Source organism: Gopherus flavomarginatus, chromosome 12, assembly GCF_025201925.1.
Source record: "Gopherus flavomarginatus isolate rGopFla2 chromosome 12, rGopFla2.mat.asm, whole genome shotgun sequence".
Taxonomy (NCBI): Eukaryota; Metazoa; Chordata; order Testudines; family Testudinidae; genus Gopherus; species Gopherus flavomarginatus.
In genome coordinates this window covers 43553501-43568040 of record NC_066628.1, presented here as the reverse complement: position 1 = coordinate 43568040, position 14540 = coordinate 43553501, and the positions used below count along the sequence as shown (strand labels likewise).

At 41.8% G+C, this 14540-nt stretch overlaps 1 protein-coding gene across 1 annotated transcript in view; it reads right to left on the bottom strand.

The window, feature by feature from the left end:
* Window positions 1-7576, bottom strand: part of SUZ12 (SUZ12 polycomb repressive complex 2 subunit) — a 54875-nt gene extending 47299 nt beyond the window's left edge. The window contains exons 1-3 of the mRNA XM_050920710.1: window positions 7092-7576; window positions 4005-4051; window positions 3846-3910 (exon numbers count right to left, since the gene is read on the bottom strand). Of these exons, the coding sequence (XP_050776667.1) occupies window positions 3846-3910; window positions 4005-4051; window positions 7092-7395 (416 nt within the window). The 5' untranslated portion in view covers window positions 7396-7576. The remainder of the gene's footprint in view (window positions 1-3845; window positions 3911-4004; window positions 4052-7091) is intronic.
* Between the last annotated feature and the right edge of the window lie 6964 nt (window positions 7577-14540).

Here is a 14540-nt window from a genome sequence, read left to right as displayed (position 1 = left end):
TGATCCTTAATTACATCAAAGCAAAGCTTTATTGAAAACTTCATTTCTGACACAATAGTTTCTCTCCCCCTGAATGACCTATGGTGTAAGTGATTTAGTTACAATTTGTCTGGCATTTTTTGAGATATTTGAGAGACCAGGGATATTAAGAGTGGAGATGATTATTATTGTGGTATGTAAATATATCATATGCAGTTTCGGATGTTGCTTTATATTGTATATTCTATATTATTGTAAATACTCAGAACAATTAATAGGCTTTTTAAATATAAAAAAATTGCTAAGCATAAAAGTCACTTGATAAAATGAAGTATTTACTATATATGCATTGTGATTTATAATAGCTTTTCCATAAGTACCATTTCTCAAGAAATGATGAACCCACTAAAATTTTCATGCTCAAGCTGTGTACACAAATTTTCCACTCCCTCCTTCATAAAAAAAACATCCTTTCAAGCTTCTTGCTACCTACAATCATAGTGTCTGATGTAAGGAGTAGGTAGTACATAATGCTCTTAGTAAGAGCTTAATTGGTTGTACAGATTCCTGTTGAATAAACAGTGGCAATTAGGGTCTGGCCTACATGTTTGCCAGTACAGATATACTGGCAGAGGTATATATCAGCAATTCTCCCATTGGAGATGCAAAATAGTTCTATTAAACCAGTTCTTTGAATGAAGTAAGTTATACTGGCAAAAGGACTTTTTTGCAGATATAAAGTGCATGAACACTAGGGCTTCTGCCAGCATAGTTACGTTGGTCAGGAAAGGGGAAAAAAGTCACCACTCTTGATACACACTGCTATGCTGGCAAAAGTTTAAGTTTAGATCAGGTCTAACAAGAGACCCACCAGCAAGATTTAGGGGAAAATGAATTTGTGGATAAGCATCTTTAGCAGTTTAAAAAATATTTTCCTTGAACATTCAGAAATACCATGTAAATCTACTTCATCAGTTGTATTACATTTGTTTTTTTTACAAAGTAAACAGTATTAACAAGCTTTGCCTCTCCATTTTTCCTATATCTATTTACTGACTTGATTTCAATGGAGCAGATTACTTTCAGAAAACCTGAACTTATAGTTATTATAGATGAAATGACCACTAACTATTCACTACATATGGAAATAACAGTTGTCAAAGTAGATTTCTAGACTTTAAAAGATGGTATATTTTAACCATTCATGAAGGTTAGTAAAGATAAATATTTGTTTCAAACAGAGAATTTGGGCATTACTTATCCAGCTGAGGAAATTGAAATTTCCTATTATGGAAGACAGCAGCAAATAATGCTTAATGTACATGCAAAACACCACTTGTGGTTGCTTGGCAACAAACAAGAGGCATCTGAAAAAAAAAAACAAGTTTCAGGTAATGAGGGGAGACATTTTAACTATACAGAATGAATGCACATGACAATTTTCACAACACAAATCTGTTTTTGCATACTGTATAGTTTGCTTGGTATATCTGGTAGATACCAATATGATTTATGCTGAGACATGGCAATCTTTGGTACAGGATAGGTTGCTTGAATAGCCATTGGAGAACTTGCTGGAGAAGAAGAACGGCAGTTTGAAACTATGAGCTGGCCCCCTAACCCCAAAGCAGTCTGAAGAAACAGTGAACATAATTTCTTAAAGTCTGGCTTTGCGCCAATTCAGAACAATTAAGGGGGAAAGTCAAGATAAACTATCCAAACCACTGCAGTAACTGTCATGAGAAATAAAATTAAAAAAAAAGTAGCTACAAGTTAACTCATGACAGGAAGTCAGAACATGCACTCAGTTCATCCCCTATTCGGAGACACTAACGTCCTTTTAAGAAGAAATAACAGGTTGTAGGTGCAGATTTAAAACAAAACAAAAAAAAATCCACTATCTTCAATTCACTGGCAATAAGTGGAAATGACTTCTACAATCCTAAAGGGCAAGGAAATTACATTAAATGCTGATTATTAACTAAAACAAAATATGAGAATGCGAAATACAGCCTACTCACAGAATTTGCACTTTACATTTTTTGTTGGATCTAATACAAGTCTATCCTCATTGGATGCCAATTTTATTTACTGCCTACACAACCATTTGCTGCCTATACAACATCCACTCAATGTGAAGCAGCAGTTAAAAAAGTGAACAGAATGTTAGGAATCATGAAGAGATACATTATAAGACAAAGTATCATATGGCCTTTATATAAATCCATGGCACACCCACATCTTGAATACTGCATGCAGATGGGGTTGTCCCATCTCAAAAAAGATATATTGGAACTGGAAAAGGTTCAGAAAAGGACAACAAAGTATTAGCGGTATAGAACGGCTTATGTATGAGGAGAGATTAATAAGATCGGGACTCTTCAGCTTGGAAAAGAGAAAACTAAAGGGGGATATGATAGAGATCTATAAAATCATGCATGGTGTGGAGAAAGTAAATAAGGAAGTGTTATTTACTCCTTCCCATAACACAAGAACTTGGGGTCACCAAATTAAATTAACAGACAGTAAGTTTAAAACAAACAAAAGGAAATATTTTTTCCACACAACACAGTCAATATGTGGACTCCTCACTAGAGGATGTTGTGAAAGCCAAGACAGTAACAGGGGTCAAAAAAACTAGGTAAGTTCATGGAGGATAAGCCTATCAATGGCTATTAATCAGGATGGACAGGGATGATGTCCCTAACCTCTGTTTGCCAGAAGGTGGGAATGGGCAACAGGGGATAGATCACTTAATGATCACCTGTTCTGTTCATTCCCTCTGGGGCACCTGGCATTGGCCAGTGTCAGATGACCGGATACTGGACTAGATGGACCTTTGGTCTGACCCAATATGGCCACTCTTATGTTTTTAACTATTCCTTAAATACCCGCCGTTACAAATGTTCCAGTCCACACTAATACTTTTTTCAAGCAATTCAAACGTTAAAATATCTTAATGGATTAACTAGTAAAACTTTTGCCTGCTAACTATCAATAGAATAGTGAATGATTTGCTGTTTGACTATGGAAATAATTCAAAGAATTTGTAATTATAACCACCAAACATTTTGTGCCTTTCATCCAAAGAACTCTAAGCACTTCAGTCTTCAACTATAGAACTGCAGATATCCAGAAACCCTGTACTGAATCATATGCAACTCAATACAACCATTTTAAAGAAAAGATATGGCTCTAGAGCCTTTATATTTAAAAAAATCTTCGTTAAAATTAATGCTTTAGTGCAGTCAAAGATAAAGCTAGACAGCTTTCAAAACAATTACAGAAAAGTAACACTGATTTACTTTCATACATAAGTAGCTTAAGCAGAATTCCCAACATGCTCATTTAGCTAACTAACCTGGCAGTGTTCTTTAGAAAAACATACATTGATTATCTAAGTCAGAATTTAGATCATATTCATGTAATAAAGTATAATTGGTTTTATAATCTTGGAAATTGGGCCTTCATCCATCTCTCTCGTCAAAGGTTATTGCCAACAGAAATTTAAACTTACTTTATTGAGAATTTAGGCCCAGATTCCGCACATGCTTAACTTGCATATTTAAGTATTCCTAATGAAGACAATGGGAATATTCCCATGCATAAAGTTAAGCATGTGCTGAACTGTTGGGAGGATGAGGTTCATTGTTACAAAAACAATTCAGTTTATAAACATGCACTTTTTCCCTGCAAACTATATTTCAAAGCTGTGCTGGTGTGAATCTTAACTTCAAAAATGCCTAATGGCTCACACTACATCTGAAAAGTCCAATTTAAAGTGCAAAATAGAAATGGAGCAATGAGAAAGAATAATCAGTTAACATTCAAATATCACGAATAGCTTTCAAACAGAATAAAATTACCTTTTGATATTTGTTCGGGAGTTTCTGTGGGACATGTACGTGAGAGTTCTGTGCAAAAATATTGGCTGAAAAGAAATGGAAAAATAATTAAAATGCTTAAATTGCAGATTCCTACAAATTCAAAGTGAAGAAATAGACTAAGATCAACAAATTACTTACTGCTATGAGATTCCGGGTACGTAGAAATCTATATATCTGTGTTGGTTCTGTGGGAAAGAAATACACATTATCTGGTGTTTCTTATATTCCACAAAAAAACTAAGCTTACAAGCCAACACTGAAAATATAAAGACAATTCTAAACAGGTTTCACTTAACGTATATTTAACTTTAACAGCACCTATTAAAAACTATGTGACAACTATAATGTATAAATCATAATTCAGATTAACAGCAGTTTAAATATCCACTTGTTATCTGTAACATGACCAACATTTTATTTAATCTACTACATTACAGCACATAACAACTACAGTATTGGAACTCTGATCTACCTTTGATTTTTCATCAAAAGATGTAGTCCCTGTTGCACCTTAGGTCCTTTAGAAGGTGGGCAGACACAGAAAACTAATAATTATGAAAGCAATCCCAAAGCATTCTTCGACACTAAGCTAGTTTTCTCCCCAACCAATCTATAATGTCTGATATATAACTTAGTCTGCTATTAATGCATCAGACAACTTGAGATTGTTTTACTTTGCTGTAAAGCATGAAGACATCACTTGTGAATAATTACATGCCAAAAGAGTATCTTAATTTAGAGTGGCAATCATGATGACGTATAAAACTTACACATGTACAAAAATGCCTGATATAAATGGGTTTAGGCCAGGACAAAAATATCAGAAAGCTCTCATGTCCACAGGATGGGAAAACATTAACTTTAGTAAATTAACAACCATTTCAGCAGCAAGTTGGCTGTTACCATAACTGACTGGTGATAATGGGTCTATGGTCTATTACTCTATAATCATGTTGTATGCTAACTTCTTTTTGATATAATGACAGGTAGCCACCAGTCTAGAGACTAAGCCTTGTCTACATAAGAAGATACGCTGGTCAAACTACAGGTGTTACTTTAAACCAACTTAATTAAACCAGCTCAAGAGGCTACACAAAGAACTCTTCTTTCAGTTTAGGTTAATTCAATTAACCATCAGTTTAAGATAAAAAGGTATAAGCCACTTAAACTGAAATAAGAATATTCACCAATTTAACCCAAATGGGGAAATATAGAGCAAACTGGAGTGTGTGAAATGAGTGGAAAATTCCTATACAACTCCTGCGTCCCACTGTGTCCCTCACAAGATTATTTTTAAAAGTAAAGGAACCATCTCAATATTTTAGTACAAGTTTTAGCTGCTTATTGTTATATTCCTGACACACCTAATTTGTTCTAGTGACTGGAAGTTATATTGTAATTTGATGAATTTTGAAAATAGCAAATGAACAAGAAAGATCGTGCACTACAAAGAGTATTCTGCTCATTAATTTTCACAAATGTAATCCAGTTTTACTTAAGTAGTCTCAGTCCTGAATTCTGCATATCCCAACTGAAAAAACTCAAAGATTTCACTGTGTGTTAATTATAAACTGTGATTATAATTAGGTTTTACTATGCTTAGGACCAAGTTAAAAAACAGAACCGAAGGAAAAAGATTAAGGATGTATCATAGAAAATAAAAATGTTTTGTGGTCATCATTCTTTTAAGAGAATCTTTAACACCTTAGCAACCCAAAAGTTAAAACTAACTACTATGCAGAAAGACATGAGAAAACCAAGTGCAGTCACAGAGATTTAATATTTCATTTAAAAACAGACTGACTTCATGAATTTAAACTCTGACTTCCTAAAGGAATGGGTGAGGAGTGAAAAAACACACACAGTATAACAATACTTTATGAAACACTTTTCCAAGAATACCTATTAAGCCACATATATTCCACAATCCCATCATACTGTCGTCAAAACCAAAAATAAATTACCCTCTTCAATTAGATTACCTTAAAAAAGAAAATCCACACAAGTGTTTATGATATACACAACTGCTAGGTTACAAATAAATCCTAGTAATATTTATTGAATTCTTTTCACTTAGTGCTATAAAATTGATTTCACAATTAGACATTCAAGTATACCTTACACAGTATTACTTATTTTTACTCATTACATGCCCAAATTTAAAGCCATCTTCTCGAGTAGTTAGAGCAGGACTAGGAGCAAGTATTTTGGGTTATATTCTGAGCCCTGCCACTGATCACTTGTGAGCCAGAGCAAGTCACTTAATCCTCCCCACATCACTTCACCTAATGCAGTATCTACATTCCTTCCATCTGCATTGATGGGGTTAATTAGCAGTTGTAAAGAATTTTTAGTCAATGATCTCAAGACTCCACACAAAAAACATTAAAATGATAGCTACTATGTATTACAAATAACTGCAGTGGTGATGACAAGCTCATCCCAAAACAACCTCTGGATTTAATAATTTATTTTTCCTTCAAACCATGTAGACTGAAGGGCTTGGGGTACTAGGGCACAATGTAAAAGTTAATTATTACACTGGGTGTTCGCACCAAGCTTTGTATCCTGCATCCAAAGTGACTCTCTGCCTACCTGGAACCACCGGGGGGGGGGGGGAGGCGGTGACTTAAATTTCCAATTTAAAATAACCCAGTATAATGCTCTTTCGCACAAAGCAGCAAAATTAAGTTAACTGAGTGAGGATCATAATCTTCCCTTAACAGCCTGAGACGCAAAGATCACCAAAGAGCAACAACCGAAGGAGCGCAAATACCCCTTCCCTCCCTCCCAAGAAGCGTCCTAGGGCTGGGGAAGAGAAAAAATAAAATCAACTTTGAAATCTTCCCATCTCAACCATTTCCAAGAGGCCAGATTCCACGCCAGGAAGGCGCTTCAGTAGAGAACGGGTACAAATGCGCCGTCCCCCGAAAAGGGGCCCCGAATCTGAAGGAAGCGCCGGCCACTTCGGGCTTACCCGCACCCCAGGATCCCCGCTTCCGCTCCATGCGACGAACCTCTCTAGCCCCCAGACCTTCCTCCCTCCGGTAAGTCCGGCCCCGGGCTCACCTCTCGCCCCCACCCCCCCCACCCCACGGTGTGATCTCGTTTCCTTGCCCCGACGTCCCCCTTTACCCGCCTCCCTGCGCCCCGTGCTCACCCCCCGAGCCTCCTCTTCCCCCCAGCCCCTCCCTCTCCCTTCCTGCGGCCGCTCCCGGTGCTCACTCTCGAAGGCCTGCAGGAAGAGCTCGTGGTCGGCCTGGATCTGCTCCATCTTCGGCTTCTTCACAGGGGGCAGCGCTGCCGCCGCCGCCGCAGCAGCCGAGGAGGCCGAAGAGCCTCCCGAGTAACCGCTTCCTCCTCCTCCCCCGCCGCCTCCTGGAACACCACCGGATTTACCGCCCGGAGCCGCGGCAGCCGCGGAGCCCCCGAACCCCCCGCCGCCGCCTCCTCCGCCGCCTCCTCCGGCGGCACCGCCAGCGGAACCCGAGCTGGGCCCCGCGCCTCCACCGTGCTTCTGAGGAGCCATGGGCCTCACCCCAGAGCGGGCCCCGGCGGGCCGGAGACCGAGTGAGGAGGGAGGGGGGCGGCTGGGGCAGGCGGGGTAAGGAGGGGGGAGGGGAAGCACCGAGCTCCAACTCCTCTAAATCTCCTCCGCTCCGTTCTCCTCAGCTCTGCGGGCGACCAGCCGAATCCGACGCCGACCCCTTTCCCGCCTCCCCCGCATGCCCATTGGCTCCGCGCATGGCGCCGCACCGACGGATTGGCCGAAGGTAGTCCCGCCCCTGAGTGACGCAGAGATGGTTCTGGAAGAGTTTGGTTGGTCGGTGCACTTCGCCGCTCGGTGCTTTCCCCCTCCCCCTCCTTTGAACTGAATTCGCGGGAAAGAGCTGCTCGTTCGCTCTCGCTCTCCGAACCGCGGGGCATGGTGGGTAAGCACTGGTTGCCTGCACCCTGGGAGTCGTCGGCAGTGCCTGCGCTGCCTCACGCCTTCTCTGTCCGTCAGCTAGTAACAGCCCCTTCTGCCCGCGAGGTGCCCACTCAGAGCAGCCCCCCAGGCCCTTCTGCCCCCCGCCTGTCTCACCTCGGCCCAATAGGGTCACCCATCTCCTCCAGCCCCCCAACTTCCCCAGCAGCTGCTTCTCTCCACCCTCGTGCCAAATGCCCCCAGCTCTAGCAAATGCCTTCCCACAGCTCCACTGCCTTCATCCCTAGTGCTGCCCCATAGAGCTAGCGCCCCTTGTGCCCCCCGTAGGACTGCCCCTTCCACCCACCCGCTCCCCGGGCCGTGCTGCCCCACAGCATGACCTCTGTGAGGTTTAATCGGATTAAGACCATTAAAAACTCCAGAAGAGCCAAATGAAGCTGAATTAGTTGAAATAACTAAATCGGGGCTTGGCTGTGAATAGCCATTGGTTTGAGCATAGGAACTGGATCAGCTCTAGTCTACCTAATCCAATGCCCCACAGGAAAGTGTTTGAGAAATACTGTTCCTGCCCCTCCAGGAACCGAATATTTCTCTCTCTTTTCTTTCTTTTCATTTTTTCTCTCCCCTCCCTTTTCTTTGCCAAGAGAGGGAAAAATCAAGGAAAAAGCGATGTTATGTTACTGCACTTCTTTCCATATTTACCCATACCAGTACTCATGTATGTACAGTTAGGTGCATAAATTCAGGATCTGGGCTATAAAGAAATCTATAATGCACACCCTTTATGTGATAAAATGAAATATTATTAAAAGATGCATTAAGACAAACTCATTGAAATAAACTGATGCAATTCCACTTTATTTAGTAGTGTTACTCCCACTTACCAGCAATATGGTTGGCTCCACAAATAAAAGGTTTTCATGGTCATCCAACTCTATTCCCTATCTGTTGAGAAATTAAACATACTGACAGTGATGATATGAGAGAGAAATGCCACCTGGTTAAAAATGTACTACCCAGGAATATAACCTTGAATTTTGATACAGCCAATAACTAGATCCTCAGCTGTTGCATTCATATGGTTCTTTGATTTTTTTTATTTTTAATGTTTATATAAAGAAATAGAAAAGCAGTGTGAAGAATAAACTTGTCAAATTATTGACTCCATGACATCAAGCCCAACAGTGTTAAAACGTACAATACGTCACAAGGGAGAATTCTAACTTTATATTGCAAACTGATTCTGTATGATTACCTTTATTGTATTTTAAGAACCAGGGCCGCCCAGAGGATTCAGGGGGCCTGGGGTCTTCGGTGGCAGGTCCTGGGGCAGAAGGACCCCTCACCGCCGAAGACCCAGAGCGGAAGAAGCTCCGGGGGCCCTGGCCCCGCGAGAGTTTTCCAGTCCCCCCGGAGCGAGTGAAGGATCCTGCTCCAGGGGCCCCGAAAAAGTCTTGTGGGGGCCCCTGCAGGGCTCGGGGCAAATTGCCCCACTTGCCCCCCCCGGGGGGCCCTATTAAGAACTTATGTTGTATATATTTGTATAAAAACCTGGCAGGAAGTGTAATACAGAAACAAAAGCTACTGTCTTTTCTTGCTTCTCTTTGCAAAGTCCATGCAATCATTTCAGATGTTTTTCTATAAAACCTTCGTTTTGTTAAAAAAATTGAAAAGCTTTCATTATGAATAACCCTGCAATGAAACTAGTGAGTACATATCAAGAGAGTCAAAGGGAATTTTGTTCAATGAAAAGACATTTTTGTTTAAAGTATCCAACAAAGGATTATAAAAATAGATTAAAATAAAAATTTTTAATATTGTAAGAATAGACTGATAGTACCCTTTTACCTGGTCACTTTTTTCTCCTTGCTTTTTCACCTATTCTCTTTTACTCATTTTTAGATAGTATCAGAACGTATATTTCCTCTTTCAATTTGTTTGTTAATTTTTTTTAATTACCCTCAGCCTTTTTTCTCCAACACCATCCACCTTTCATCCTTTTTTTCTGCAAAATTGTTCCTTTTGTAATTGTTTAGCTTCCTATTTATTTCCTTTCTTATTTGCTCCCATTTTTGGTCAGATGCTGACATTTTCTGTAAACAGTCTTTGCCCCTTCTGTATAATTTATGTTATTTAATGTTAATTTATCTTTTTTCTTATTATTTCATTTTTAATTTTCTCCCATCTGTCAATGTTATGTCTCTCTCTCTCTCCCTCCTTCCTTCCTCCGTGCCCCCAACGGTGGCTCTAAGTATTTTGCTGCCCCAAGCACGTCTGGCAGGCTGCCTTCAGCGGCTTGCCTGTGGGAGGTCCCTGGTCCCGCGGATTCAACGGCACGCCTGCGGGAGGTCCGCCAAAGCCGCAGGACCAGCGGACCCTCCGCAGGCATGCCGCCGAAGGCAATCTGCCTGCCGCCCTTGTGGCGACCGGTAGAGCGCCCGCCATAGCTTGCCACCCCAGGCACGCGCTTGGCGTGCGGGTGCCTAGAGCCACCCCTGCCTGCCTCCATCCCCCTTTGGCCTTGCAATCTCTTTTCAAACAACAATAATAGTACTTAAAAAATCCTTTACATTTATACCATGCTCACCACCATATAATCAGAATACCAGACTTCCATTTCCCCTGATTATTCAATTTCCAGCGAACTCTTAACTTTCTTTCTCTGCTACTCACTCAGGATTATTGCTGATTATATCTTGTGCTTAGTGAGCCAGTTGCATCACAACTGCTTGATGCACTGTAATCTCAAAGAGAGCAAGGTAATCTAATAGGGTGGTCTTATCTTCCTTTCTAATACTATGGTGTTTGTGCTGTCCTACATGAGCTGTCTATGTGCTGCTTTTCTGATGACGCACAAATCGGAGCAGAGGCAGCTCACCAGGTGGGTTAACACGTGAGGACCACCTCTAAGAGTTCCAAGTTTGGTTGTGGGGTGTGTGGTACCCTCTGCCAAGTAACCCATAGTGCCTCATATGGGCTCCTCCTCTTTGCATCACAATACACTCATCGCTAAAGGTCACCTATTGTCTGCCACCCTCCTACAGGTTCCCGCTGCCTACATGAGAGGTTCTGCAGCTTCTGGTGACTCACCCTTCTAAGTAGGAAGCCAGGAGGTGGAGTCAGAGGGCTACTTTCCAAGCAGGGAGAAGGAGGACAATTGGGGAATTAATCTCTGACAGTAGAGTCAGACAGGCCTCTGAATGGAGAAACTGAGGCTGACATCCCAGCCTGGTGAGTCAGATGTGTACATGTGGGGCTGCTGGAAGTATGGGACCCTATGTGGCTATATTATCATAAATATATCCTGCCTACCAAGAAATAGACTTTGGAGTACAAAGATGCTTTATAAAGGTTCTTTCTGTAATTAGAAAAATAATAACAATAATCTTAGTCCTGGTGCCTTGGCCTCTTCTTGTTCATTTACATCAATGAGTGCAGGGCTCAGCACAGAACTACTGGGGTGAAATGTAGTGGCCTGTGGTATGCAGGAGGTCAGACTGGATGATCTATCCAATGGTCCCTTTTGGCCTTAAACTCTTATGAAACACAATTCAGACATATTTCATTAGAGTAGGATAGGAAGAGCCCCAAAGGCTGTGATCTGGGGCTTTGTGGTGTGGGATGGCCAATAAGAGAACATGGGATGAGGGAAAGGAACATGGGTGGCGCGTGAACTGCTGGCTGGGGAAGCCTACCCCCAGCCCCACCCCTTCCACCTGAGGCCCCGCCTATTCCACCAAGAGACCCTACCCCTTCCACCTGAGGCCCCGCCTCTTCTGTGCTTCTTCATGCTGGACCCAGACTTCCCCCATGGCCCTGCCCCAGGCTAGCACCCCGCAGCCCTGGAGCACCAGGAGGGTGGGTGTCATGGCGCCAGCCTCCCCAGTCCCAGAGTTCCAGGAAGACGGATGGTGCGGCCCCAGCCCCCACAGCCCTGGAGCGCCAGGAAGGCGGGCAGCGCCGTCCCAGCCTCCCCAGCCCCGGAGTGCATACTGCGTGCAGATGTGGTTACCCCATCTCAAAAAAGATATATTGGAATTGAAAAAGGTGCAGAAAAGGGCAACAAAAATTATTAGGGGAATGGAACAGCTTCCCTATGAGGAGAAATTAATAAGACTGGTACTTTTCAGCTAGGAAAAATGATGACTAAGAGCAGATATGATTGAGGTCTATAAAATCATGGCTGCTGTGGAAAAAGTAAATAAGAAAGTGTTATTTACTCCTCATAACACAAGAACTAGGGGTCACCGTATGAAATTAATAGGCAGCAAGTTTAAAACAAACAAAAGGAAGTATTTCTTCACACAATGCATAGTCAACCTGTGAAACTTTTTGCCAGATGTTGTGAAGGCCAAGACTATAACAGGGTTCAAAAAATAACTAGATAAATTCACGGAGGATAGGTCCATTAGTGGCTATTAGCCAGGATGGGCAGGGATGGTGTCCCTAACCTCTGTTTGCCAGAAGCTGGGAATGGGTGTTAGGGAATGGATCACTTGATGATTACCTGTTCTGTTCATTACCTCTGGGACACCTGGCATTGCCAGGTTAGAAGACAGGATACTGGGCTAGATGGACCTATCATCTGACCCAGTATGGCCATTCTTATGGGATAGACAATACTGAATAACCATTGGAATCAATTATTCTGACCCTTGCCTTGTGACAGGGGTATAACATTTTGTAACTCTGAACTGCCATATGTTTGGGCCTGGCAATAAAGATCAATCTCATATCAATATTCCTGTCTATCAAACATTCTTTATTACATGGTGTGCAAAGAAAATTAAATCATTGGCAAAAATTGAACAAATTAAGCCACCTGAATCCCTTAGTATGGAAAGGAACTTGAAATTAGTTGCAGCCCTTCCAATTTTTTCTGAAAGCAAGTGGTATAGGAGAGAAATTGTAGAGGGTGAAATTCTCCATGCTGCTGGTGAGCCCAGAAGCACCAGGGATCTGCAGTACATTCCAGAGGAGCATGAAGAAGACTACAAACTACTAGATATAACTATTCAAGAAATTATTTGAAGAGGAGCTTTGTGCAAGATCTAAAGCTTGTTTCTCTCACCAATAGAAGTTGGTCCAATAAAGATACTACCTCAGCCACCTTGTCTATCTGGGAACAGCACATTTTCTTTGCAAGAAACTAGCTGCCAAGTGAGATCACTGACTATATGTCATAGGAGACCATTATGTGATAGGCTTACCTAGCAATCCTAAATTGTGTGAATTTTCAAAGCTAGCAGGATGCACTAATTAGAGATCAAATTATTTGTGATATAACTAAACTATGTCAGAACAAGATTATTAAAGGAAGTTGAGGTTAGTGAAAATGATGCTTCCTAAATTAAAGTATTAGCAAATAGTAAAAGTATTGCAGTGCATCCTTCTAAAAACTTATACCAAGAGATAACAATAAAAATCAAGGGTAAGCAAATGACACAGAACAGTTTTGTTTGCAATAACTGTGTAGAATATCATGTGACAATGCGAATGCATCCAGCTCAAGAGGTTCAGTTTCAGGCATGCAATAAAAATAACCATTTTGCAAATGTCATGTGTGTCAGTACAGTACAAATTGTCAAGAAATACTTGGCTGGGATGATTTTAGGATATATATCAGAGTTTATCATTCAAAATAGCTGGTCTAGTCTTGTTTTCATATACTAACAGTGTGGCTAGCATTCAATATCCAAAATGTCAAAATTTGCTTCTTGCCCATTAAAAGCATATGCTTAATCCCAGATCCCTCTTATCCCAGACCTCATTACAATCTACACCCATCTTGGAATTCCTCTGAACTTTTGAATGATTGAGTAGCAGAGATTTTGTACCTTCTGACTTGTATGTGAAAAAAGATATGCATTTTTATATATTTTATCTTGAACTTTTCTCCTTCCTCCACAATTGGATGCTTTTTTTGCTCCTTTACAGAGCTCATACAGTTGCACTCTTCTGTTTCTCACAGTTCAGCCACAGTGTTCCCAGTCCTCCATATTGTGGCTGCCCAGTGTTGAAATGACCCGTCTTAAGAAGCCTATTACCCCTTCCAGTAGGAAGTCAGAGTAAATTGAAGTTCTGGCAGCCTAATTCTGACATTGCTGACACCATGGCTCCAAGCATGTGCATGCTGACCCCAGGCTTAAGTACACTGCCTTGTTAATTAAATCAGCTTGCTGAGACCTGAGACTGCAGCTACTGCTTAGAAGCTCCCTTCCTTGTTGTGTGTCCCACCTGCTTTATTGAAGATGGGGTAAGCGGGGTGCAGGGGGAGGGGGAGACACCCTGACATTAGCCCCTCTCTTCCCCCCTCTCCTCATAGAGCAAGCAGGAGTCTCTGGGAGCAGCTCCAAGGCAGAGGGCAGGAGCAGCACATGGCAGTATGGGGAGGGACAGCTGCTGCACAGGGAACATAGGGGAGTGGGGAGCTGACGGGGGCTGCTGGTCCTCCCTGGTTCCAACCACCCACCAGCTAGCTGTAATGGGCTGCTCTTTCTGCAAGCAGTGGACAAAACAGGTGGCTACCAAATGTTAGAAGGGAGCATTTCGCAACTTTAAACGAGCATGTTCCCTAATTGATCAGCAGCTTAACATCGAAACAACGTTAACCAGGACGACTTTAAATGAGGAGTTCCTGTATTAAATTGTTTGTTTAAAACTTATACTGCATGTGTGTGTGTATATATAGTATTTTGTCTGGTGAACAAAATTTCCCTGGAACCTAACCCCTCATTTACATTAAT